At 35.4% G+C, this 24,506-nt stretch overlaps 4 protein-coding genes across 5 annotated transcripts; all 4 read right to left on the bottom strand.

Annotated features, from left to right (window-relative positions):
• Nucleotides 1-2,060: 2,060 nt before the first annotated feature.
• LOC311288496 (uncharacterized protein) lies at nt 2,061-4,226 on the bottom strand. 2 transcript variants are annotated; one of them, XM_084405913.1, is made up of 6 exons: nt 4,107-4,226; nt 3,668-4,018; nt 3,221-3,574; nt 2,956-3,066; nt 2,659-2,723; nt 2,061-2,570 (listed from the first exon to the last, which is right to left on the bottom strand). In XM_084405913.1, the coding sequence occupies exons 1-6, from the start codon at nt 4,150-4,152 to the stop codon at nt 2,454-2,456; spliced, it is 1,044 nt and encodes a 347-aa protein (XP_084262039.1). In that variant the 5' UTR covers nt 4,153-4,226; the 3' UTR covers nt 2,061-2,453. The 2 variants fall into 2 exon arrangements, with proteins under 2 accessions (XP_084262039.1, XP_084262040.1); XM_084405914.1 differs by having other exon boundaries at nt 2,956-3,060; nt 4,107-4,195.
• A 6,280-nt stretch (nt 4,227-10,506) lies between these two features.
• On the bottom strand, nt 10,507-12,986 carry LOC311288415 (uncharacterized protein). The gene is made up of 6 exons (XM_084405833.1): nt 12,718-12,986; nt 12,257-12,607; nt 11,840-12,175; nt 11,140-11,247; nt 10,964-11,016; nt 10,507-10,843 (listed from the first exon to the last, which is right to left on the bottom strand). Exons 1-6 carry the CDS (start codon nt 12,845-12,847, stop codon nt 10,730-10,732), a joined length of 1,092 nt encoding a protein of 363 aa, XP_084261959.1. The 5' UTR covers nt 12,848-12,986; the 3' UTR covers nt 10,507-10,729.
• A 1,570-nt stretch (nt 12,987-14,556) lies between these two features.
• On the bottom strand, nt 14,557-17,832 carry nitr4a (novel immune-type receptor 4a). Its single transcript, XM_084405835.1, has 6 exons — nt 17,696-17,832; nt 17,212-17,562; nt 16,757-17,110; nt 16,235-16,345; nt 16,046-16,098; nt 14,557-15,952 (listed from the first exon to the last, which is right to left on the bottom strand). Exons 1-6 carry the CDS (start codon nt 17,742-17,744, stop codon nt 15,833-15,835), a joined length of 1,038 nt encoding a protein of 345 aa, XP_084261961.1. The 5' UTR covers nt 17,745-17,832; the 3' UTR covers nt 14,557-15,832.
• A 698-nt stretch (nt 17,833-18,530) lies between these two features.
• Nucleotides 18,531-24,271, bottom strand: LOC311286920 (uncharacterized protein). Its single transcript, XM_084403366.1, has 6 exons — nt 24,202-24,271; nt 23,202-23,549; nt 22,761-23,096; nt 22,469-22,582; nt 21,865-21,893; nt 18,531-18,984 (listed from the first exon to the last, which is right to left on the bottom strand). Exons 1-6 carry the CDS (start codon nt 24,257-24,259, stop codon nt 18,856-18,858), a joined length of 1,014 nt encoding a protein of 337 aa, XP_084259492.1. The 5' UTR covers nt 24,260-24,271; the 3' UTR covers nt 18,531-18,855.
• Nucleotides 24,272-24,506: the final 235 nt, after the last annotated feature.

Below are 24,506 nucleotides of genomic sequence, written 5' to 3'. Positions count from 1 at the left end.
AGGCCCTTTCGGTTTCTCCCTCCTGCCTTGAATTTGCACCTGGGATGGTCAAGGCATTCTTATACCCTAAACAGGGATACGTCCCTAAGGTGCCAACCAATATTCCTAGGCCTATTGTGCTGCAGGCTTTCTGTCCTCCTCCTTTTACATCTTCGGACCAGGAAAAACTGAATCTTTTGTGTCCAGTGCGAGCACTCGACACTTATGTCCACAGGGCTGCCCCGTGGAGAAAATCTGATCAGTTATTTGTCTGCTTTGGATCACCTAAGAAAGGTCTTCCAGCCTCTAAGCAAACAATTAGTAAGTGGATAGTTGAGGCTATTTCTCTTGCCTATGAGTCCTCTGGCCAGCCATGCCCTTTGGGCATGCCATACCCCTCATTCTACTAGGGGTATGGCGGCTTCTAAAGCCTTATTATCTGGGGTTTCTCTTCAAGAGGTTTGTGATGCGGCAGGTTGGTCTTCTCCGCTCACATTCGTGAGGTTTTATAGCCTGGACCTGGCTGCTGCCCCAGGTTCTCAGGTGCTTGGTACTTAAATTGCCGACAGTTTTGATACAGGCAATTGTAAGTCTGGCGTGTTGGGTATTCTCGTTCCCAAAGCGTCGTTGACGCATCGCGAGTTCCCTCGAAAGGGAACGTCTCAGGTTACGTCTGTAACCCTAGTTCCCTGAGAAGGGAACGAGACGATGCGTCGCCCAGCCATACTTCCTGCATCCCTGTAATCGACTTTGCTTCGGCTCTAGAAGCTAGCGCCGGTTGCACCGGATGTGCTTTTATCCTTTCCTGGTCATGACGTCACCCGCCCGTGACGCTCATTCTTCCTATTGGACTAGTTGACATACGTGCTTCAGACGTAATCACGCGGAGGTGTTCCCAAAGCGTCGTTGACGCATTGTCTTGTTCCCTTCTCAGGGAACTAGGGTTACAGACGTAACCTGAGACGTTTTCTTGTTAGAAATTGGACATGAACGCCATCTCGAGTCGTAATTACCACTGGGAAGCTCGGGAATAATTTTGATAGGTGGTAGTCCATAAACTTTAAACATGGCGGAGGGACCCAGGTAGGCCTATTAGTTTCTTCCACAACAGCTACATCGCCTTGTCTTCTCGTGAAATTGGTTCATATTTATATGAATAATCATTTAAAGCGTACCCAGACAGCAACATAGTGTCGACCCAGATCCGGCCCACATCTGGATCGTGTGGAATCCACTTGTACCAGATGTAGGCCGGATCTGGGCCAACACTATGTTGCTGTCTGGGTATTGTACAGCGAAAATAGCCTGAATTTGACCGAAATTCCAAAATCAGCAGCAAGCTGACTATCTAGACAGCGAGGTGAATGTTTGTATTGTTGTCAGTGAATGACGCTAAATATCATTTTGGCTTTAGTGCGATTTCCCCAATAAATAGGCAAGAATAAACCTGGTGTTCATGGCCATGATTCCTGTTATTTCCTGCTACAAAGCACTTGAATGCGAAAGCTCATAAGTTGTAGGCTAATCTCGACTACAGAAGTGGGAAGTCGGAAATATCCAAGTATAAAGTCCATTCTAAAGGAATGTGTTATTCATTTTTTAATAAATATTTATTGTGCAATAACCTACGATTTGTGTGAGAAGAAATTATAAAATCAGCTTAAAAAAATAAAAATTATTGAATGTAATTACTAATAAAATAGAATATAATAGCAAATAACGTAGCCTACCATATTATCAAAATGCTGTTTCATAGCATCGTTATTTCAATCACTTTTAACATTCATTTTACATAATTATTGTGTTGCATGTATGAGAATAACCTTGTGACGTGAATGACTATTACTATTATCTCGCTACAGCTGCTTTACAGCAGAATTTGAATTTGTCTCATAGTTGATGAAGTTTGCATCCTTGTGCAGCTGCTTTGAAACAATTTGTATTATATAAAGTGCTATAAAAAGTAATGGTGACTTGACTTGAAGGAGAAGAAAAAATGTGAAAACTGGCGTTTAGGATAGTGTCTTTGTGGCGTTTGTTGCTATAGTATTTTGTGAGAACATTTAAACTAAAAAGGAGCCTTTAGCACTTTGTACCATACCTTTATTTTCCAGAACATGTACAGTATTTGTAGAACATGCATTCCAGAACATGCATAAATTGCACGTCCTTTGCACATAGCCTCACCCACATACAAACATATACAAAACAATGCAAATAAAATAAAAAAGGTTGCTGGACAATAGCAGCTAATTGCAAGTAATCAGATGACAAACAAATATTTATGATGATATTATCATATCTGTACTTCTCATTGTGTGCTTTTGCCGTTTTTGTTGCTATAGGCTACTAGTGCCAGAAAAGTTAAAGTAAATCTGATAGGCTTTTTTTGTTGTTTTGGAAGGGAAAGTAAATATCTGTGCACACAGAGCAATATAACTAAATGCTTGCAAATATGGTAATATAAAGTTTTTTCAGCTTTGCTGTTGACATGCTAAACCAGAATACAGCGTGTCTTCGGGGCTGCTTATCCTCTTCACTCTTGAGTGTTTGCTGCCGGTTAGTACAGTCGCGTAAGTCAATTCCCTGTTCTAAAGAAAAAGCAGATTTCCACAGAGTTATTTATCATATCACTCATTGTAGATGCATTATCAGTGGCTTTAATCTGTTTTCGATTACCTGATTTATTGACACATCATCATTATCATCCCCATCAGTAGCCTGTATTTGTTGAGATTTTCTCCCTGGTTTAAATAGAGATATATTACACTTTGAGAATTCATCTTTAAAAGAGAGAACGGCATTGCTTACACATGGCCTTAAAAAAGAAATGTTCAAATATTACAGCATTTTTTTATTATTATTAAGGAAATAATCAAACAAAAATACACTATTGATCAGGTAATTCTTACACTATTTTGTAACAATATTAATATAAATTACGCTCTTTACAGATAAGTGAATAAAAATTCGTACCATTTTTCCACAAGCAACAAAGCAGTATGTTGATTGTAAGACTTATTGCCAGTATTGCTGCAAGACCGATTTGAATGAATTGTATTTTCTGGCTCTCATTTGAGTCTAAAGCTTGAGAAGAAAAATAAGTTTTTGGTTTTATATTTTTGTAAGCTGAACATTATTTAGGTCTGTTTTCTCTGTTCAACTCTTACAAACCTCTTAACTAAAAACATGCCATTTTCAAATATAAGTACCGAAGAAATAATCAAATGTTCAAACTTACCAGGATTCAGTTTAGGAACATTTCCAAATAAAGCCTCTCCACATGTGGCCAGAGCACAGTAGTGAAATCCAGCATCTGAGGAACTGAACGTTTTCTTTGGGAGGTTGTACACACAGGTCGGTGAAAGACAGCCAGCTCCAGAGCTCTCCACACACTGATCACTTGTGTTTCCATGAATATAAATGGATCCTGAAGGAGATTCTCCTGATCCATGTCTGAACCAGTAGAGACGATGTTCACCTCCACCACTCATGAACTGGTTTTGGATTGAACACTGTAGAGGCATATTTACCGCCGACTCAACTAGTTCATGCTTGGGCAGCTGTAGATGAGTGGGTTTGCTGGTTTCAGCTCCTAGAATGGATGATGTTTTGTATAAATAACTGTTTTATTCCCAATATCATCATTATAAACACTTTAACATGAAGGAGACATGCACTGACTCACCTTTAATAACCAGACGAGTGCCATTTCCAAAGTTAATGATATTAGTGAAAGATGTTGTACAGTAGTATGTGGCTGAATCTGATTGTACGGTGTTCATGATCTTCAGATTAAAAGTGTCAGTCACTCTTGACAGTTCAAAATGACTATTGTCAAATTCATTGTGAAATTGGCTTTCTGATGAATGGAGAAGTGAGGAAGCGATGAGACGTGGTTCTTCTCCAGTGACTTGCTTGTACCATGAAGCCACACTTATTTGTTTTGTTGAAATGAAGCAGGACAATACCACTGTATCTCCTTCATGAACTAACAAAACTGAATCCAGTTGTATGATGTTTCCATATATTGTCTCAACTGTTAAAAGATTACAAACTTTAGATCTTTAGAAAAGCATTCAAATTATTTCTTAAATGTATGTGAATATTATTGAAATGGCACTTACAGACTTCATACAAGAGGAAGATCATCACACAAAGTTGTTTGTCCATTTTATCTTCATCCAGATCATTCTGTGCTCAGGCTAAGAAAAGTACAGTAGCTCACACAGAGTTAACTGTTATATGCACTTATACCTGATAAGATCACATGATTTTCATGAAGTCAGCAAATCATGCTCATTTCCTGGACTTGACACAGTTTTAAGTGCAGAGTGCTTCCAACCACAGTTTAAATTAATTCTGTAGACAAAAAAGTTTGATCCATGTAAAATGTACCTGATGACATACTTCCCACTTTTCCAAAAAGTGAACATTTTATTTGTTCTCAACCTAAATTTATTTAAAAAAAAACGTAATAATGTAATCAATTAATTATTTTTAGTCTACACAGAACATATCTATATTTGACTACTAATAATATTTACAGGTACATTCTATAAAGAGAATAAATGCTAAAATCTTCCTCTAACAAGTTTATTTTTTATGAATATTAAAAAAGCTTGTTGTAAAGGATTATCTGTGTTCTTTGTCTGTTTGGGTGGGTTTTCAGTAGTTTTTCACTATTCTGTGTCGACCAAAGAGGGAAAATTTATGTCTGTCCTGTATCGTCCAAGAAAACTTTTTGTGAACCCCTGCCTGCACTGCCCTGTCTTTCAGCCTCCTCACAGCCCTTCAGCTTCTCTTACGCTGAGTTCACACATCTACTTGGATTTGCCCTTGGGCTCATGTTCGCCAGTCCAGCCCTGGAGTGTGGACCTACTAGCTCCGCCCAGAACCTCCAGGCCCAAAACTCCACCTCTACCTGTCGAGCAGTCGCCCCCTGGGCTCCACCTGGGACCGCCCTCCCTACGACTCCACCGGGTGCCTTCTTGTCCCTAAGGCTCCACCTTCTGGGACTTCAGCTGTGCTTCGTCCCTCCACCCACTTTGCTCCGGCAGTCTCCTCCTTCCAACCAAGTTCGCCTTGGTCCTCAGCTGCTTGCCTGGCTCCACCTCAGTCGCTTGTCGCTATGGCTTCGCCCTGCCCTCCAGGACCTTCTGTGTCGCCCGGTCGTATGTAAGGGATTATCTGTGTCCTTCGTCTGTTTAAATGGCTTTTCACTAGTTTAGTTCATGTTCCTGTGTTTTCAATTAGTTTCCTTGTAGTATTCCTTGGCTGTGTCCGAAACCGCCCCCCAAATCCTTAAATAAGGCACTATTTGAAGGGATAGCCATTTGTTATGGTGTCCGAAACCACAGTGGACATCCGACAAACAGACAACCGTATCGCAGTGGTTGTTCTGTTTCTAGTGTTCTGAGTATTTTGAGTTCTGTTAAAGGTATAGTGGAGGATCTTTCCGAATTTTAGATAAGACCCGCCCTCTCCACTTTTTGAATAAGTTTGATTGATTCACCAGAATGATTGACAATTAGGAGGACCAATAGTATAGGTGATCCACCCGGAAGTAAAAAATCCTCCGCTATACCTTTAAGTAAATATACACTGCTGCGAATTTCCATTTCCTCACCTTTATTGCAACCGTTCGTGACAGTAACCTTTGACATAGAATATCCCTGTCCGTGGTCCTGAAACTACACAACTGTAATTTCTGATGCTGTGCTGATTTGTCAGAACAAAACCCAATACAATATTTTGATGCACCTTAATTAGTTTCCTACAGCAAATAAATTGAATATGATATAATCATATCATACAGCAGATCACGTATGATCATCTTTGATTAACTACCATGAATGGAATGAATGTTGATATTGTCTTTATCACCTTTTCTTCATTCTGCAGTATAACTAATCAATAAAATACATAATAAACGTAAATAATTTGTGTATTTTTTTTAATATATATTTATTTATACATTTAATGAGTCTACGGTTTTAAAGCAATTTATTACTCAACTATAGATGAACAAGGCCTACTCTTGGAAAACAACCTAAAGGTGAAGTAAAAAAAAAAAAAAAAAATATGTTAATGCACTTTTAAAATACCTGTAACATGATAAACATGTTAAAATCTCCTATCACAGTTTATGCAGAGATATTACTAAGTTAATTTGAAACACTGTGGCTCTGTCAAAACATTACTGTGTTGTTTTTTGTAGCATTATGACACAGCAACGTTGGCTTAACCGATGGTGTGAGTTTGAGGCAGGACTACCTTTATCTCTTTTTTTTTTTTTTTACTTTTTTTTACTTTTTTTTAATCTCTCTGACTACCTTTATCTCAACAATAGAACCTGTCTGACAATTTTTATTATTCCATTGGGAGTTACATACACTACTTCGTTTTTAAATAAAACCCTTTACGCACATGCATTTTTCATACATGCTCACTTTCCAGTTCATACCTATTTTTGGTCTGCCATAGACAGGTCAAATCAAGACAAGAACATTTTGTTTGCTCTTAAACAAATACACCATTATTTTCATGAACAATGAGCCGATAAGCATCAGAAAGGTGAGGTTTTAACATGTGTTCATATTAGTTGGCTAAACTGTACCTCTGGAAACTGAAAAGCTTTGTCATGCAGCGCCCCATGAGAAGAAATGTAACACCTGAAATCAGAAGTCTTTGTAGTTCAGTCTTTCACATGTGTAGTGATAAACAGACTACGCAACTAAGCAAATGCCTGTGACTGTTTTTGACACCTTTGTTTTTTGCAACATCAGAAGCTATGGAAACTTTTGACCACTAAGATTGAGCCCTAGTGAAGGCTGCCTGCTTGATCTTTCCATTCTATTTTTTACTTTCATGCACTGACCACAAACGCAACACTGAGACCGACGGTCTGCACTGTGAACTCAAAGTTGAGGTTGCTGATCTGTAGTGCAAGTTTTTATGCAATAAAAAAATAAAAAAATTAAATACAGCAAACCCTTATTGCATTTGTCATATATATATATATATATATATATATAGCCTTACTCTTTAAAGAATAATAAACAAAAAAAGAGGAAGTAACTTTTAGTGTTAATTGTGTGATAAAATGAAAAATAAAAAACTGTATTTTCTTTTTTAATTACTACATAAAGCAGTGGGAGCCGAATAAAGTAAGGTATGAAAGCAGTACTGAAAAATGATAAATGTTTAAAAGTACAATATGGGTGCATCTCAAACGGCTGTGTTCTTCCTAGTCCAGTCCATCTGAGCATTCTAGGCTGAGTCCTCCTCCGCATTAAATGCTAGAATGAAACAGTCTAGTAAGTGTGCATGGCTAAGTCACGCATGTTCTCGCCGCCACGACATGGCATGAAAATATTATTAAAAATTGTAATATTTGCTGGCTTTCTATTAATGCAGTGCTGTGAGTGACAGCTGTCTGTGGTCTCCCAGTGGTTTACATTATTGGAAGTTTGTTGTTAAGGGATTAATTTAAATTTGTTTTGGAAGAAGGATTGATGATATATTGGCTCATTTAAATTTTGTTAATTGTGAACTTCAAAAAAGTTACATGGTGTACTCTAGTTTATTATTAACATTAAACTGATAAACTATGAAAATGGATGCATATAGTGCATATTTTATTATGTATTTATTTAGACAACTCAAAGTGTGCATACACTCTGTGGTTTATATAAACACACATGAATCGGATATGCACATGAGGGTATCTTTAGTGATAAGTACTATATATAAAAAACATGTCCAGGAAGATCTCGGAGGCTTCTTGTAATTAACAATGCTTCTGAGCAGAGTGAGCTATTTGTGTTTTTGGTAATGGAAAGGGATGTGAAGACAAAAATTGCCTTCGTAGGTAAAGTATGTTTGTTGTGGTTTTGATGAAGGAAGTGTTGTGAAAGAAAAATAAATGGGTCTTGTGGGTGGAAACTACTTAAACCATAATGCGTGCTCATTTACAGTGCTGAGCAAAGGTCCTGATCCACTTTTTTTATTTTTTTATTTTTATTTATTTTTTAATGAAACATATGCCTTTTATTTTTAAGGCATATTTTCTGCCTTATAAGTTCTGTGATAAATAAAATAAGGTTTTATTTTTAGCACTTTTTAAATATTTCCACGGATATGTAGCCTATATGTAGTCTATATATATATATATATACTTGTGCCTGGTTATGCTTTCTTTTAGTTTAGATCTAAGAAATATAAAACACCTAAAATTCAACAAACAGTAATACTATAAAAGTAGGACAAATTACAAGTAACCATTTACGTAGACTCTAAAAAAATAATTAATGATCACACGATTAATTCTATTTAAGCTAAAATGATTCAAATTATGTATTTTGATAACAGAAGTATTCAAGATACAAAGCTGATCCGCTGATGTTCACTGCAGCCGTTTTTGTTCTACACTAAGCAGTTTCTTCCTGTCGCTCACTCAGCAGGATATGATGTAATTCACTCGTTCCGCCCGTTTCAGTTTGACATGTTTAGCCTGACCACTTTCCATTATATCTCTTCCTCTCCTACTTTTCTGCTGGACTTGAATGAAATGAAGAGATTTTCCTGGTGGGAGTCATGTTTTTTCATTAATCATGAGTAATGGGACAAAGAGCTTGTGCCACACAGCGAGAAGGGAAAGGGTTAAGAATGGGCGTAGAACAAAGGAAATTGCAGAGAGGCTAGCAATAGAAAGTTAGTTTTGAAAGCATGAGATCCCACCCTCCCTTCATATGCATTTTCTGATGCATTTTCACATAGAGCTTTTCATTGGCCAATGTTCTAAGAGACAAGATAGTCTATACATGACCTGACGTTTTATTCTTATCCAAAACGAGATGATGTAAATATTATGGAGCGCTAAAAACTCATGTAATGTACTTTGTTTCATTCATACTGGAAAGGCGCCGTTGTGCAGAAAGTCCAAAACAGACTTGTATGTAATAACTTATGATGTTCCAGGAAACCCATTATATGGACAAATGCATCCAGTGTAAAGGAATTTCTCCAAATCTGACTATCTAGAATAAAACTGTTGCGTCTACTCATCGACACAGAGCGTCTACTAATCGACACTTAATAACCTTTATACTCCAGCTCTTGCGTCTTCAGTCGACATCTGGCCGAGTTTCTTACTCTAACTTACTTGATTCCCTAAACTGACCTGCTGCGCAGCAGAAATTAACAGACAGACATCAGCAAATGTCCTCCAAATGCTTTAATAACGGCCGGAGAGTCTTCGAGCAGTTCTCAGAGAAACTCTCCCAAGAAGAATCAAGGCCGGAGGATCTCAGACAAATTCCATTGAGACATCCCACCGTAAAACACATATACAACAGTTTTTATAGTATAGAGCAGGGGTGTCCAAACTCAGTCCTGGAGGGCCACTGTCCTGCAGAGTTTAGCTCCAACCCCAATTAAACAGACCTGAACCAGATAATCAGACCTTGATTATCTGGTTCAGGTGTGGTTAATTGGGGTTGGAGCTAAACTCTGCAGGACAGTGGCCCTCCAGGACTGAGTTTGGACACCCCTGGTATAGAGGTATGACATAAATGTCAGGCTGCATTACATAATTTCCCCACTATTTGATTGGTTCTTCATATGCAAACCCCTATGTTACTAGGTAAAGCAAACTCTGATCTTGTGGTGACTTCATCTGTAATCACAAGATTCTAACAGACTGTCTAGTTTTATTTCCCAAAACTAAGTTATTTTTACATACATACGCACACGGTCAAAGACACAAGTTTTCCATTGGTTTCGTACAGTACATCCTGTTCCATTGTTAGATGTTAAATAAGGTTAGATGTTAGAAACATGGTTAGTTTAATATACAGTTTAAAATTTCCACGACACCAGCTATCGCTGTAGCTTAATAAAAAGCAGAAACGTTTTGACTGATGAAACGTGAAGACAATAAACACACGATTGCAACAATAGATGGTTTATGTGTGTATTTCAAACCATCTCAGTGTATTTTCATAAGAATAAAGTACATCAATTATGCAGTGCTAATTGTCAGCCTTTATTACAGTATAGAAACTATAACTTTTTTTTTTCACATTGTATGAAATCCATGATGACTCAATGCACAAGTATTTGTAGTACATAAACCAATTATAAAATTGTCATAAGGAAAATATAAGGAAACATATTGCAGAATACAAATGAGTGGTTATTGTTCAGCAGTGTGTTTGATTTCTTAAAACCTGTCAACCTGTCAAAGGTCAGAAAAAAACTGGCATTACACGTGACATTTCTGTCCCCCTCACTTCTGAAATGACGGCCACCCCCCTTAGAGTTGAGTAGGTGTTAAATAGGCCAAAGTCACTGCTGGCAGTCTCATGTATGTCGAATGAAAGAGGGCTGACTAAAGCTCCTCTATGTAGTTTGGTCTGTTGATTAGATCTTACCACAGCACAGGGGTGTAAATGGGCTAACTTTCAGACCTTGTGGTTTGTGGTGCATCTTATCTAACGTTAATCAAAACCAAAGTTTGTTTTTCTGGAAAAATAAGACACTTTATTCACACACACAGTACATTAATACACAAGAAAGAGTTCAATGCATGGGGTTATTTCAACAGAATAAAGAGACATTTAAATTTCATAATTATTTCAGAACATAAAATATGACAGTCAGAGTGGCTCTGGTTAGCAAACAAAATTAGCAATTACAAAGACAGTACAGAAATACAGTACAAATACAGTTACACTACAGAATCGTTTCATTTCAGTCCAGAGTATTCTGTCTGCCATTGCCTCTCCACTCTCTGCTGTCTTGAACTTTGTGAATTTGTGAATTTTACGACAGCATAATTCACATCAGAGGTCATGTGGTCCTAAAAATAAAAAAAAATATATATATATATATTTAATAAACATTTCCTACATACATCACCTATATACACCACTAAATACTTGACTTTTAGATACGCATATCATTTTGCCATGTAACAAACCTGTGCCCTTGACTCTACGTTATCTGTAGCATGGACTTGCTGAGATGTGTTGCCTGTTATAAGATGAAATATTAGACGAGTTTTAGTACTTCAAAATCGGCATTGTTAAAGGGAATAATACAAAATACCGCATATTTTGCACTTTTATATGATACTTTAGTCAAGTCAATGGTTACCTTTTGTCTTTGTCACGCAAAGTAGAACATTAGTGATGAAGCTTATGATCAGCAATGCTGCAAGGCCAATGAGAATGTAGAACTGCAAGTGCTGGCCTTTATGTCCATCTGAAACAATAAAATAACTGAATTGTGTCCTGGAACTATAGTAGTGGTCAAAAGTGATGTCCGAAAATAGACATCTTCACCCTTTATTCAAATATTATTAAACATTTGTTAGAGGTTTTTCCATAGCAAAAAAGAAACATAATGCACAGTTGTGCTTAGTCAATTGTTTTATTTGTGATGAAGAAATTAAACATGCCAAATTGTGGTCTTTTTTCCCCCTTTGCATAGTATAATAAAACCTGTCGCTGAAGTTTGAATACTTTTCAAATCATTTTGTCCTTAGTTTGGACTTGGTTTTCCCTCATTTTTCTATTATTTTTTTTTTAATCACTTTTGGCCACTACTGTATGTACAACAATATGAAGCATGCAAATAATTTTTCATCAGTAGAAAATCTGTATTCTATATCAACAATAGCCCCTGTTTAAAATGCTATATGCACATGAATTATACAGTGTTTTTGGTCATAAATGGGCAGTTTTTGTTTAGGCATTATAGAAGCACCCTAAAATGACATAAAATTAAGTCATACTGCATCATCATCCATAAAACGGGGCATTAAGATGCGATTTCTTGTATTTACCTCACTTACCGTCAATATCCAGATTAATTCCATTTCCAAATAAAATCTCCCCACATGTAACCACAGCACAGTAGTAAGTCCCAGGGTTGATGTTTCTCATAGAGAGATTGTAGACACAGCTCCTGGAAGGAGAATCCGTCTCAGAGCTGTTTTTACAACTTTCTTGAGTGTAAATGATTCCTGGACTAGATTTTCCTGTACCGGATCTGAACCAGTAGACCCTGTGTTCGCCTCCACAACTCTGTTGCTCATTTTGGATTGTACATTGCAGAGTCACATTTCCATCTGATGATGATGTTCCAGTTTGCTGTTCCTGCAGAATATGAATCCGGTTGGATTTAGAACCTATTGAAGGAATATAATGAATTTAAGGCTGTAAAATGTGATTAATGTCAGAAAGGGTTGGTCTAAATGTTAACCGCTCACCTCTAAGCACCAGATTAGTTCCAGCTCCAAAGTAGACAATGTTAGAAAAGGAACCGGCACAATAATATGTGGCTGAATCGGATTGTACAGTTCTTTCAATCGTTAGATTAAAGCTGCCAAGCCCTGACTTCACTTTAAAGCGCTTTGTCTTTTCAAACTCATCATGAAGTTCACTGTGTTGAGTCCAGTGATATGAAGAGGCTACTAAAGCAGGTTTTTCTCCCAGAGTCTGTTTGAACCACATGACTCTATTCATTTGGTCTTTGGGGTGAAAGCAGTGAAATGTCACATTATCACCCACTTGAACCGTTACATCCCCCATCTGCAAAATACTTCCAGAATATTGCATTGCTGTAAAATATTTAATTGCAGTTATTACATAAATGCGTTTCTACATAGACGACACAATGAAAAGTAAAGAAAGCTCAAGAAAAACATTACTGTTGTAAATTTGTACTTACATGGTTTATAAAAGAGAACACAAACAATGAAGAGAATGACATACATTTCCACATATGATCTCCAGGGCACAAACTTAGAAGTTAATTCTCTGTAACCTTCTCTCTGCTTCGAGTCAAAGCCCTGTGACATGATTCCATTGGCTCTCTGAGCTAACAAGTCATTTCCTTGTTCAACTTACTTTTAACACAGATGTGCTACATCACGGTATAATCTTTAATGTAAATGACCTGTTCTGATATTCATATCAATTTATTTAACGTGATTAAAACTGATTTGAAATTAAGTTATACACATTTGGAATAACTAACATTGTGCCGTACACTCAATACATCGATAAGCTATTCATCAGACAAAGGAAACTCTCTTTATAATACATGTCAGAGTAGGTCCAATAGCTGACATTTGTGTAGGCAAGCAAATAAACATAAAATCAGTTTAATCTTGAAATATTATATTCCATACAACAGTATACAAGTGAAAAGGGTTAAATTTCAGTGGTGGTGTACGACAAACAACAAAAACAGGTCCGTATGGAATTTCTTGGTTTATTCTGCATAGCTTTTGGGAGCATAGTGGTTCAAGAACTGAACTATTAACCCACAATTTTAAACCCTGTAAGAGACTATCCATCATAAACAGATAATGAGTTAGGAGTATTTACATTTTAATAAAAATTAAGGCGTGTGCTGGGAGATATGTACTGTACATTTTTATATAATGATGAATGAATATTGTATAAGCACTTTTACATAGTACATATGTTGTATTATCAAGGTAGAAAAATTCGATTTTTGTGATCCCTCACTGCCATCACCTGGTAGCTTATAATAGTAGTTTTCTACATTGTTGTCACATGACCTCATCATGTTTCATGTGTAAAATCACTGTTGGCCGGTTTCACAGAAGAGGCTTAAGTCTAGTCCCAGACTAAAATGCATGTTTGAGCTGTCTTAACTGAAATCAACTTGCATATCTTAAAATATGTCAGTGCCATTGTTTTGTCTCAAGATTCATACTAGCAATGTTTTTTTTTTAAAGGCACATTTATAAAAGCTACTTAAAGGGACAGTTCACCCAAAAATTAAAATCACTCTCACATCATCCTAGGTGTATATGACATTCCTCTTTCAGACGAATACAATCAGAGTTATATTAAAAAATGTTCGGCTCCTCCAAGCTTTATAATGGCAGTGAATGGCCGTTTCTGTTTTGAAGTTCATAAAAGTGCATCTATCCATCATAAAAGTGCTCCACACTGCAAGTTAATAAAAGCCTTCTGAAGCAGAGTGATGCGTTTGTGTAAGAAAAATATCCATATTTAAAACTTTATGACGTCAGAAGTAGTGTAGTGCGTCATAGCGTAGCGTAAATATAACAGTACGTCGCATTAGTTACGCTTTAGTCGAATCTGAATGTTCGTTTGACCGGAAGCTAGTTATTTTACTTTATAAAGTTTTAAATATTGATATTTTTCTTACACAAACTCATCGCTTCGCTTCAGAAGGCCTTCCGGAGCCATGTGGAGCACTTTATGGACTTCAAAACAGAAACGGCCATTCACTGGCATTATAAAGCTTGGAAGAGCCAGGACGTTTTTTTTTACTATAACTCTGATTGTATTCGTCTGAACACCTAGGATGACTTGAGGATGATTAATCATGGGCTAATTTCCATTTTTAGGTGAGCTATCCCTTTAAATGTCCTAATTGAACTAAGGCCTAAACCTGGCTTAATCTAAGCCTTATCTGTGAAACCGGGCCTATGACATATTGACAATTAATTTGCATAAATTATTATAAATGAGTTATCATTGCACATCATTATTTTTCTCTTCTCTTCTCTAATGATGTGTTCTACGGTGCGAGGGCGGGGCAACCTGTCACTCACATGAGATCGACCAATAGCAAACCACAACCATCCAATTAATTGCCAATGTACAAAAGCAAGTCCTGACCTATTTTTTTTTTCTTGTTGCAATGTTTCAGGTGACTTTTTCAGGTGAGGTGCATCCTGTTCTCGTATTGGAAAAAAAATGTCTGGTCAGCATTAATCCAAATGTAATCCAAATTTACTTTTACTATTCCAAAGAAAATGTACTTTTCCTATTCCAAAGAAGGATAAAAAAATCCTACAACTCAGAAACCACATTCCTTTTTTCACAGTCACTAATCTCCACTTATTTTTCAAGCCTTCCACTGCAACTAAGGAAACCAGTTCCATGATTTGCATGGAAATTAACCCAAAAAATTCACCCCTTCATTGAATATTTGTTTTTCTCCAAATACAGTATGTCACATTACGGAAGTAAAATGTGTTACAAGTGCTGACTCATGTTGAATTTAATTCTCGGCATTCTTATCACATCATGATGAGTAAAAAAGGATGTCGCCTCTGGCTTCCATAGTCGGGGACACTTAATATTCAACAATATTATTGATTTGACTGCACTGACACTATTGGAGAACTGAACTGAGATGGACGATGACATCACTGTTTTCTGCAGAAAACATGAAAATGAACTAATTTAATTACTGATTTTCTTTACATGGAACGGAATCTACACTGAACTATGAGACTAGTTTCTTTTTCTGTTATCACTGTAAAGCTGCTTTGAAACAATCTGTATTGTGTAAAGCGCTATATGAATAAAGGTGACTTGACTTGACTTGACTTGAATGATATGCTAAATATCATAGTTGATATGTCCTGTACTACATTCACTGGAAACGGAAGGTCAAATCGAGTGCATTGCATTTTGAGATGCACTATTTAACACACATGCTCTGTTGTGGAGGAAGTAACCATACAGTGTTGGGGATGAATAACTGAATTAGAGAAGGTTGACCTAAAAAAGTTGATGAACACACCACTTTCACATTTCCCCCTTACAGGATGTGGTTATGCTTTTATATAATTTTGCACGTTGTTTCTCTTATACAGAAATGTTAATGTTAACACTAACAAAAACACGTTTAACACGTAGCATAATAAGCAGAGACGCACCAAGTGCATAGGAAGTTTTATCATTAGAGACACAAATATGGTATTTTTAATGCACTCCTGGAGTTTGTGTTAAATATTATGATGTGATTCGACAATCAGCAGCAATAGGTTTCAGATATTATCGCGCAACATCGGTCTAGAGTACAGCGTCTCCTCTAAGGTCCTCTTTCTCTGACCTCTTTTTGTGGAAAGGTTCAGGGCAGCATAGTTAATGTCATCAGTGTTGCGGTACTAGAAGAAAGAATTAAGAGACTTTTTTCAGCACTCTTTTCAATTACACGAGTTATTCACACATATATTATTCACACATATGATTCTCCTAACCTCAACTCTGGTTGTTACGTCATTAGTGGTCTGGATTTGTTGAGGTGTTCTAACTGTTAGAAGTCAAATAAAGCAGTACGAAAAGAGTTATTCTATTATATAAACACATACTTTCTAATATTAGGATTATTATTATTGATAATAATACTTGAACTGAAATTATATCACTTAAATTAAGAAAGAACTTACCTTTTCTTCTCATTGGTAAGCAGAGCAACAGATTGATGGGAAGGCTGATTGAACACACCAATGCAAGGCCAATTAAAATAAAATACTGCAGACTCTCATTATTAAATTCATCTGAAACACAATAAACATTGTGCAACTTTATAAATCTACAATAGTCTGTTATGTTATAACTAATATTTAGTTAAATTAAGTTTAATGCCCATGCAGGAGTATGATTATGAAAAGCACAGCAATTATTATATTCATACTTTGACTTCATTGTTTTCTTTAAAAAAGGATTTTACTGAAAAGGTTTCCTACACTTAAAATAAAGACTTTGTTTTTATGATTTAAGACATCTATCTATCATTCTATCTATCATTCTATCGTTTAAAAAAAAAGCATGTGTACTTATCTATCTTATCTAATTTATCTTTGAAACTTGGCATTATGTACTGCAAATATTGCTCTTGATAAATGGTGTTCCTACTTCGCAAGTCGCTTTGGATAAAAGTGCACTTATCAAAAAAAGAAGGCAATTACCTTCAATGACCAACGTTGTGCCGTTTCCAAATAAAACTTCTTCACATGTTACCACAGCGCAATAGTACATCCCAGCATCAGAGAGACCCACATTCATCTTGGGGAGGTTGTAGAGACAGCTCTGCGTATTAGAAGTGGAGGCTGCAAAGTTCTTTCCACACTCGTTGTTCGTGTCTCCATGAGTGTAAACTATTCCTGGATGAATTGTGTCTGAACCCTGTCTGAACCAGTAGACTAGTTGTACTCCTTTATCACACATTTTCACTTGCACTGAGCACTGCAGAGTCACATTGCTTCCTGGCTTGATAACACCAAGCACAGGCTGTTGTATAACAGCAGCTTTCAGGTCTGCACCTATAAGGGAGGGGGGAAAAAAACAATTGACATTGACAATAAATGGAATCACCCATCTTAAAAAAAAAACAAAAAAAAAAAAACAGTATTACAATCCTCACCTTTAACCAACAGAACAGTTCCAGTCCCGAAGGAAACAACATTGGCAAAGGAAGAGGCACAGAAGTAAGTGCCTGAATCAGATTTCAAAGTCCTCGGGATGGTTAAGTTAAAACTATCAGCTGTTCGTACTGCATGAAATCGCTGAGTTTCTTCAAAGTCTGGAGAAAATTCATTCGGTTGAGAGTGGTGATATGAAGACACTACTAGGACAGGTTTCTCTCCAAGAACCTGTTTATACCATAATGCTCGGTGTAACTGATCATCTAAAAAAAGACAAGATAACAACACACTGTCCCCCTCTTGAGCAGTTAAAACCTGATCCACATGAGCAACACTGCAATTATATTCACCTGTTGGGGAAATAAATACCATGGTTTGCTAAGACGGCATGTAAATGTTTAGTTAAAGAATTCTCAAATATTTTGTATATTGTGATTCAAAAAAAGAAAGAATGATAAAAAGGTTTTGTTATTTTGTACTTACAGACTTCGTGAAGAAAGAGAAAAAGTATCATGCAGATGCTGCAATCCATTTTATGTTCTTCGTGGGTCTTTTGTACTTCTGTCTAAATGTGGTACTCGGTCTATGTGTCTAAATGCTTTCTGAGGGTTTCATCATGTGACTCTACTGGTTCTCTGCATGCACATATTACTGCCCGTTTCCTGAAGTAAGCTTCCAAGTACAGTATGTAAGCAAATGCAACTAGCAGACATGCATTTTGAGGCCAGATGAATGCATTTTAGAGAGATGCTTAGGGTGGCGACATGCTAAAAACTTAATATATACTTTATACAATACTTTATGATATATCAACTATAAAACAAAATGAATTAAATATTGTGGGACAAGTATGGTATGTAATACAAAAACATCAAAGCAGTCTGAAAGAGGAAGAAAGAAAATACTTCATTTGAAGAAGATTTTAGTTGTATAAGGAGTATAAGTTCACCAATGGAAGCCATTGCATGCTATTGCTAACACATGTTTTTACTGTATAAGAGTATATCTATGTATCTGTGTTTGTGTGTACTAGTGATATCTGACTGCCATCATCTGGATGTGACTAGTAGTACATTTCTGTATTTTTGCATAATGCTGCAACAGTAATTAAGAGAAAAACAAACCGTCTTCTATATCTCTATTTTCCATGTTTGTGTCATTTTGGGGTTAATTTGTAATAATACTGATATTTTTTGTCTATTGATGACAAGCAATTTGCTTTGAAAGTTTTTTCCCCCTCATTTGCAAAATGTCGCCCCTCTCCATGGTGCTGAATTTAATGAGAAATTATTGTAAACACACAATTTATCGATTTTTTCATGTTTTAATGTGTAAATTTATACATAGTAATGACACGCTGAATTACATGGCGGCACAATGTCACATAAATGCTATTATAAAATGAAAGCCCTATAAGACAACATTTTAAGACAACAACAAAGAAAATCTATAAAAGACGGTAAGAGAATTCTCTCCCTCATCACTTTGTCAAAATACAAGACTTCATCTTGCAGCTGAATGCTGTGATGCTCGTATTATTTGTGACCACATGATAAGTGACATTCATTTAAACAATTTACAGACAAACAAAAGACTGAAACAGTTACAACATGACAAGCATTAAGAATGAGGAAATCCTTGTTTTACACTTCCTGTTTGCGAACTGATGCATAGACCACAGAATTGACCTCTTTGTGGCCTTTTATTTTACGTGCAGGCTGGACTGAAGAAAACTTCAGCGATGCATAATTTTCTGAGTTTATGTCAGCAGTCTGATGAGAGAATATAATTTAGACAATACTCAGTAATGTTACGGTATCAGTGGTGTAAAGTATTTGAGTAAATGTAATTAGTAACTTAAGTATCTTTTTGGCTACTTTCTAGTTTTACTGAGTAAAGATATTTGCACTACATTTTTTACTATATGAGTATATTTACTCTTTATTCAAATACATCTGTGATGAGTATGGTACCTAACTTTTTCTGCAGCAGTTTATTTCTGCTACAAAAGAAGTGATATCACCATCTACAGGGCACTGAAGGTACTACATCTTATGCGTTTTGCCCTTACTCACCCAAACTTGTCAATAAAGCTACTTTATGTGAATGCGAGTGCATTAGCAGGTAGTTGCTGATTCGGTAACACTTTAGAATACTGTATCTTACTTACTGCATAACTAATAAGGAATTATTGAGGAACTAATAGATAATTATTTATTAACACTTAAGTCACTACTGTTAACTACTAAGGAAGATGTGTTAACTAATTAGTATGTAATAGAATTGTATGATTGTGTTAAGTTTCAGTTAGTTAATCAATAACTAATGAATTATGTCATAACTCTTGAAGAACTATTATTAATTATCTATTAATTAATGTGCAAGAAAAATAACTAAGAAGTAACTACTAATGAACAGTCATACACAGTGACAATAAACCGTTTTATTTTAGCAGTGGAGTGGTGGATGAAGTACACAAATCAAGTACTTGAGTAAAAGTACAGATAACCCAATAAAATATTACTCCAGTAAAATTATAAACTATTGGCCTATTCATTTTCAAAATTACCTTAGTAAATGTACAAAGGTAATTACTTGAAAAGTAAAAAGCACTGATCAATGTTTTTTATTTTATTTTCTAACCAGTTTTAGTCATTCTTCAGCACTAATAAGAAAGATAAGTGCAGACATTTACTAGGCTATATATTGATCTGCAAATAAGCAAACTTTTTATTTAATTAGCAAAATGTATCATAATGTATGATAACGTATCTATTTTACAAAGGTTTAGATAATACCGTTAATAATGTGTTTTTTTCAGTAAGTTTGATTTGAGTCAGAAGTATGTGGTAATTCTGTATTAATTACTAATGAGTTTCCTATATTCTCACTTTAGAATACTGTTCCAGGTTCCAAGTAATTCCTGAAGAATTATCTAATAATTATTTGTTAATTACCAATTAATTTCCTTATATGTTCACTTTAGAATACTGTTTCAGGTTATAAGTAGCCTAATTCCTGGATAATTATTTGATAATTATTTATTAATTACTAATGAGTTCCCTATATTCTCACTTTAGAATACTGTTCCAGGTTCCAAGTAATTCCTGCAGAATTATTTGATAATTATTTATGAATTACAAATAAGTTCCCTATATTTTCAGTTTCCCTCAGTCATTGCCTCAAACATGAATTTACTCAATGGCATTCTATGCTGAGGAAAACAGACACACACAGTACTGTATATAAAATATAAAAACTAATCTGAGGTTAGTTTTGTATGACTGTTCATTAGTAGTTACTTCTTAGTTATTTTTCTTGAACCTTAATTAGTAGATAATTAGTAGTAGTTCTTCAAGAGTTATGACAGAATTCATTATTTATTGATTAACTAACTGTTACTTAACACAATCATAAAAATATATTACATACTGATTAGTTAACACATCTTCCTTAGTAGTTAACAGTAGTGAAGAAGTAGTTAATGAATAATTACCTATTAGTTCTTCAATAATTACTTATTAGTTATGCAGTAAGTAAGATACAGTATTCTAAAGTGTTACCGCTGATTCTACCTAGTTGCTAGTAACTAGTTGCTAGTTTTTGAAATTGAGATTTAAACGTCATTTTATCATGTGTGGTTTGTTAGGATAGGACAATATTTGGCCGTGATACAACTATGTGAAAATCTGGAATCTGAGGGTGCAAAAAAAAAAATCGAAACATTGAGAAAATCGTCTTTAAAGTTGTCCATTTATGTTGGCAAGACGTGCTGCATTCACTCACAAAAATAAACATTTTATATATTTATGGTAGGAAATTTACTAAATATCTTCATGGAACATGATCTTTACTTAATATCCTAATGATTTTTGGCATAAAAGAAAAATCTATAATTTTGAAATCGAAATATACATATATATACATGTGCGACATGTGACTGGTTTTGTGATTCAGGTTCACATATGAGCTATGAAAAGAGGACATGGCTTCAGCCGAACCAGCATGTCCAGTGCAAGTAGCCTTTGACTATTTAATGTTAACATTCTTTCATTTATCCATTATATTGAAAAGACCTTTTTGAAGGATATTGGTTTTACCTATTCCCTTTTTGAGCACTTGAACTTAACTGAGACTTGAGTGTTTGTAGATGTTTTAGGAGTCGACCTTGATTTATTGCAATATTGAGGTGTTCCGTTTTATTTTGATTTTAGAAAACAAACATTGTTGCTCTCCTCACAAATCAACTGTTTCTTGTTTTTCACTGGCATGTCTTTTAGGTGTTGAGGACTGATGCATCTTTGAGCCTATATTCAGTACAAGTAAATACTTAAGTACTGTTAAAATCAGATATTCTAAGACGCATTAAAATTGGTGAGTCATTTTCGGTGTAAGGTATTCTGAACTTTTACTCAAGTATGGTTTTTAGGTACTCTGTACACCTCTGTATGGTTTATGTATGTGTTATACATATATTCTGGATGGTTCATAAATATCTTAAATGCAAACAATGTGCAGCAAAATTTTACTTTGGGATTGTAAAGTACATTATTAAATATTATTATAAACCACTCATTAATGTTCATGTTTATTTGAGTGGCACAGCTTACCCACTCTCCCAGTGTATAATGTAAAAATATAAAGCAACTCACCTGGGCTGTAGACTGAACCTTGCCAACACCTTAAAATGTATCATAATTAGAAATTAGAACAGTTACATCAAATCATTTTGGAAAATGTATACACCACAGGTCAAAAATTTGGGGTCAGTAAGATATTTTTTTAAATAACTTTAATTTTAATTTTGCAACGATGCAAAAGTGATTGAAAAGACATTTATAATGTTAATCAAGAATCCTGAAAAAAATTATCACTATTTCAACATTGACAATCAACAAGCTGTTTTCAACATTCATAATATTAAGAACTTTTTATTGAGCGGCAAATCAGCATATTAGAATTGAACAGATTTCTGAAGGATCATGTGACACTGAAGACTGGAGTAATGATGCTGAAAATTCAGCTTTGATCATCGGAATAAATTACATTTTAAAATATATTAAAATAGAAAACAATTGCTTTAAATTTAAATAATATTTCACATTACTGTTTTACTGCCTGTGTGCGCACAAGAGACTACTTTCAAAAACAATAATAACATTAAAAACATCGTAATTTTTTGAATGGTAGTGTATTTGTTAGCCGTTTTGAGAGAATGTAATTTTGAAATGTGAGATGAGTAAAAAAGGGTCTTACTTCTGTGTGCAGCTCTTCTCCATGACAGCACCATTATTATATTCACTATTACTGATATCACTAATACAGCGGAGAGCAGTGCGATGATATAGAACGCTGTTTTATGAGAAACAACTGGAAAAAAATATTTAAGAAATAAGATGTCATTTTGTCATCTAAATCTGAACAATCCAAATGGAATAAAATGTCTCTTTTTCTATTATTGAATTCTCTGAAAAAAAGAAATATATTGCCAAAATATGAAAAAAGATATTACGGACATACTGTATGTGAGCAATAAAAAAAGTTTTACCATCAGCTGTCAGTTTAGTTCCATTTCCAATGAATAGCTTTCCACATGTGACCACACTGCAAAAGTACGTTTCATCACTGGCGAGGCTTTTGGGGACTTTGTGCACGCAGTTCTGTACAGTCGATCCAGACACAGAGATCTTCTCACACTGATCTTTACTGTCTCCTTCACTGTAAATCAATCCTGAATGAGACTCCCTTGGTTCGTATTTAAGCCAGTAGATGCTTTGCTCTCCTGAACAAGTCTCACCAAAGACTGAGCAATGAAGAGTCACAGAGTCTCCTACATGATGCGAGTCCAAAACAGGATGCTGGATGACTTTAATTGGCTTCGCATCTCAAAAATAAAATAAAAATTCTTTAGTATTTGCAGTAATAATAATAAAACAAACTTAGAATTTCCAAATTTGGCTACATTCTCACATTCCAGGTTTCCACTCACCATTAACTTTTAGATAAGATCCCCCTCCAAAGTACAACATTTCATACAACTGCACACCACAATGGTAATAGGCGGCATCTCTGGATGTAATCTTGGTGAAAATTAATGCAGATTTCATGTCATCAACTTTGACTTCAAGCTGTGATTCGTTGACAAATTCTTCTTGAAGATTTATCTTCTTGTAATATGTGTAAACTATAGTGTTTAACTTTTGTCCTGGGATTTGTTTGAGCCAAACCCAGGTCACAACTGGATTAGCAGTGGTGTAGCATTCCAGGATGACCGAACCACCGACTGGTGCTGTGACTGAGACGTTTGGCTGGAAAACACTGGGTGTCATAGACACACCTGATATAAGAGAAGTCCTGATGAGTCCTGGGAAATCATATCTCAATCATTTCCACACAAAAAAGGAGTACAGTTAACTTGTTGATGAATAGATAGATAGATTTTGAAACAATCTGTATTGTAAGCGCTGTATAAATAAAAGTGACTTGAAGGAAGCATAAAATACTCTATAGGATCATTCTCAAATCATGCTAGAAAAAAGGGTAACACAAAAGGGTCCAATTCTCACTAATAACTAGTTGCTTATTAGCATGCATATTACTAGGATACTGGCTGTTGGTTAGTACTTATAAAGCACATATTAATGCATTATTCTGCATGACCATATTCTACATCCCTTAACCCAGTACCTAAACTTAACAACTACCTTACCGACTATTAATAAGCAGTAATTAGAAGTTTATTGAGGCAAAAGTCGTAGTAAATAGTAAGAATTGGACCCTAGTCTAAAGTGTGACCGAAAAGAGTAATCAGCTCAAGTCCTGCTGTCATTAAAGCAAAAGACAGACCAAATATTGAGAAAGTCTGGAATTCATAAGTAATTGTCAATTGAACTTTAAATTCAAATAGTTTAAAAGTTAACTCAAAGGTTATTCTGATAATACAATGTATTTAAAAAAAATCCTAAATAAATAAATGGAAGATTACTTACATGATATGTAGAACATAAGAGCGTAAGTGTGCAGAGCAAACCTCTTGATAGCTGGCATGTGAGCTGTCTCCATCCTGAGAACAAAATGAGAATATGGCATATAAACTGATCAATTTCAGTATATCGTGTATGCAAATTGTCCAAACTACGAAAAAATTTCTCATTGGCTGAGTGAAGTTATTACAATCATTTAAACCTTCTCTGTCTTTCAGTTAACACCCCTTGTCCTCATTAACTTTTCCAATAAACAAGTCTTTGACCTAGTGGACTTCCTGCAGTCAATATATAGTTCTAGATGTATAGAA

The sequence above is a fragment of the Rutilus rutilus genome (genome assembly GCF_951802725.1).
Source record: "Rutilus rutilus genome assembly, chromosome: 3".
In the NCBI taxonomy this organism is placed as follows: domain Eukaryota; kingdom Metazoa; phylum Chordata; class Actinopteri; order Cypriniformes; family Leuciscidae; genus Rutilus; species Rutilus rutilus.
This window is presented reverse-complemented; position numbering and strand designations above follow the sequence as displayed.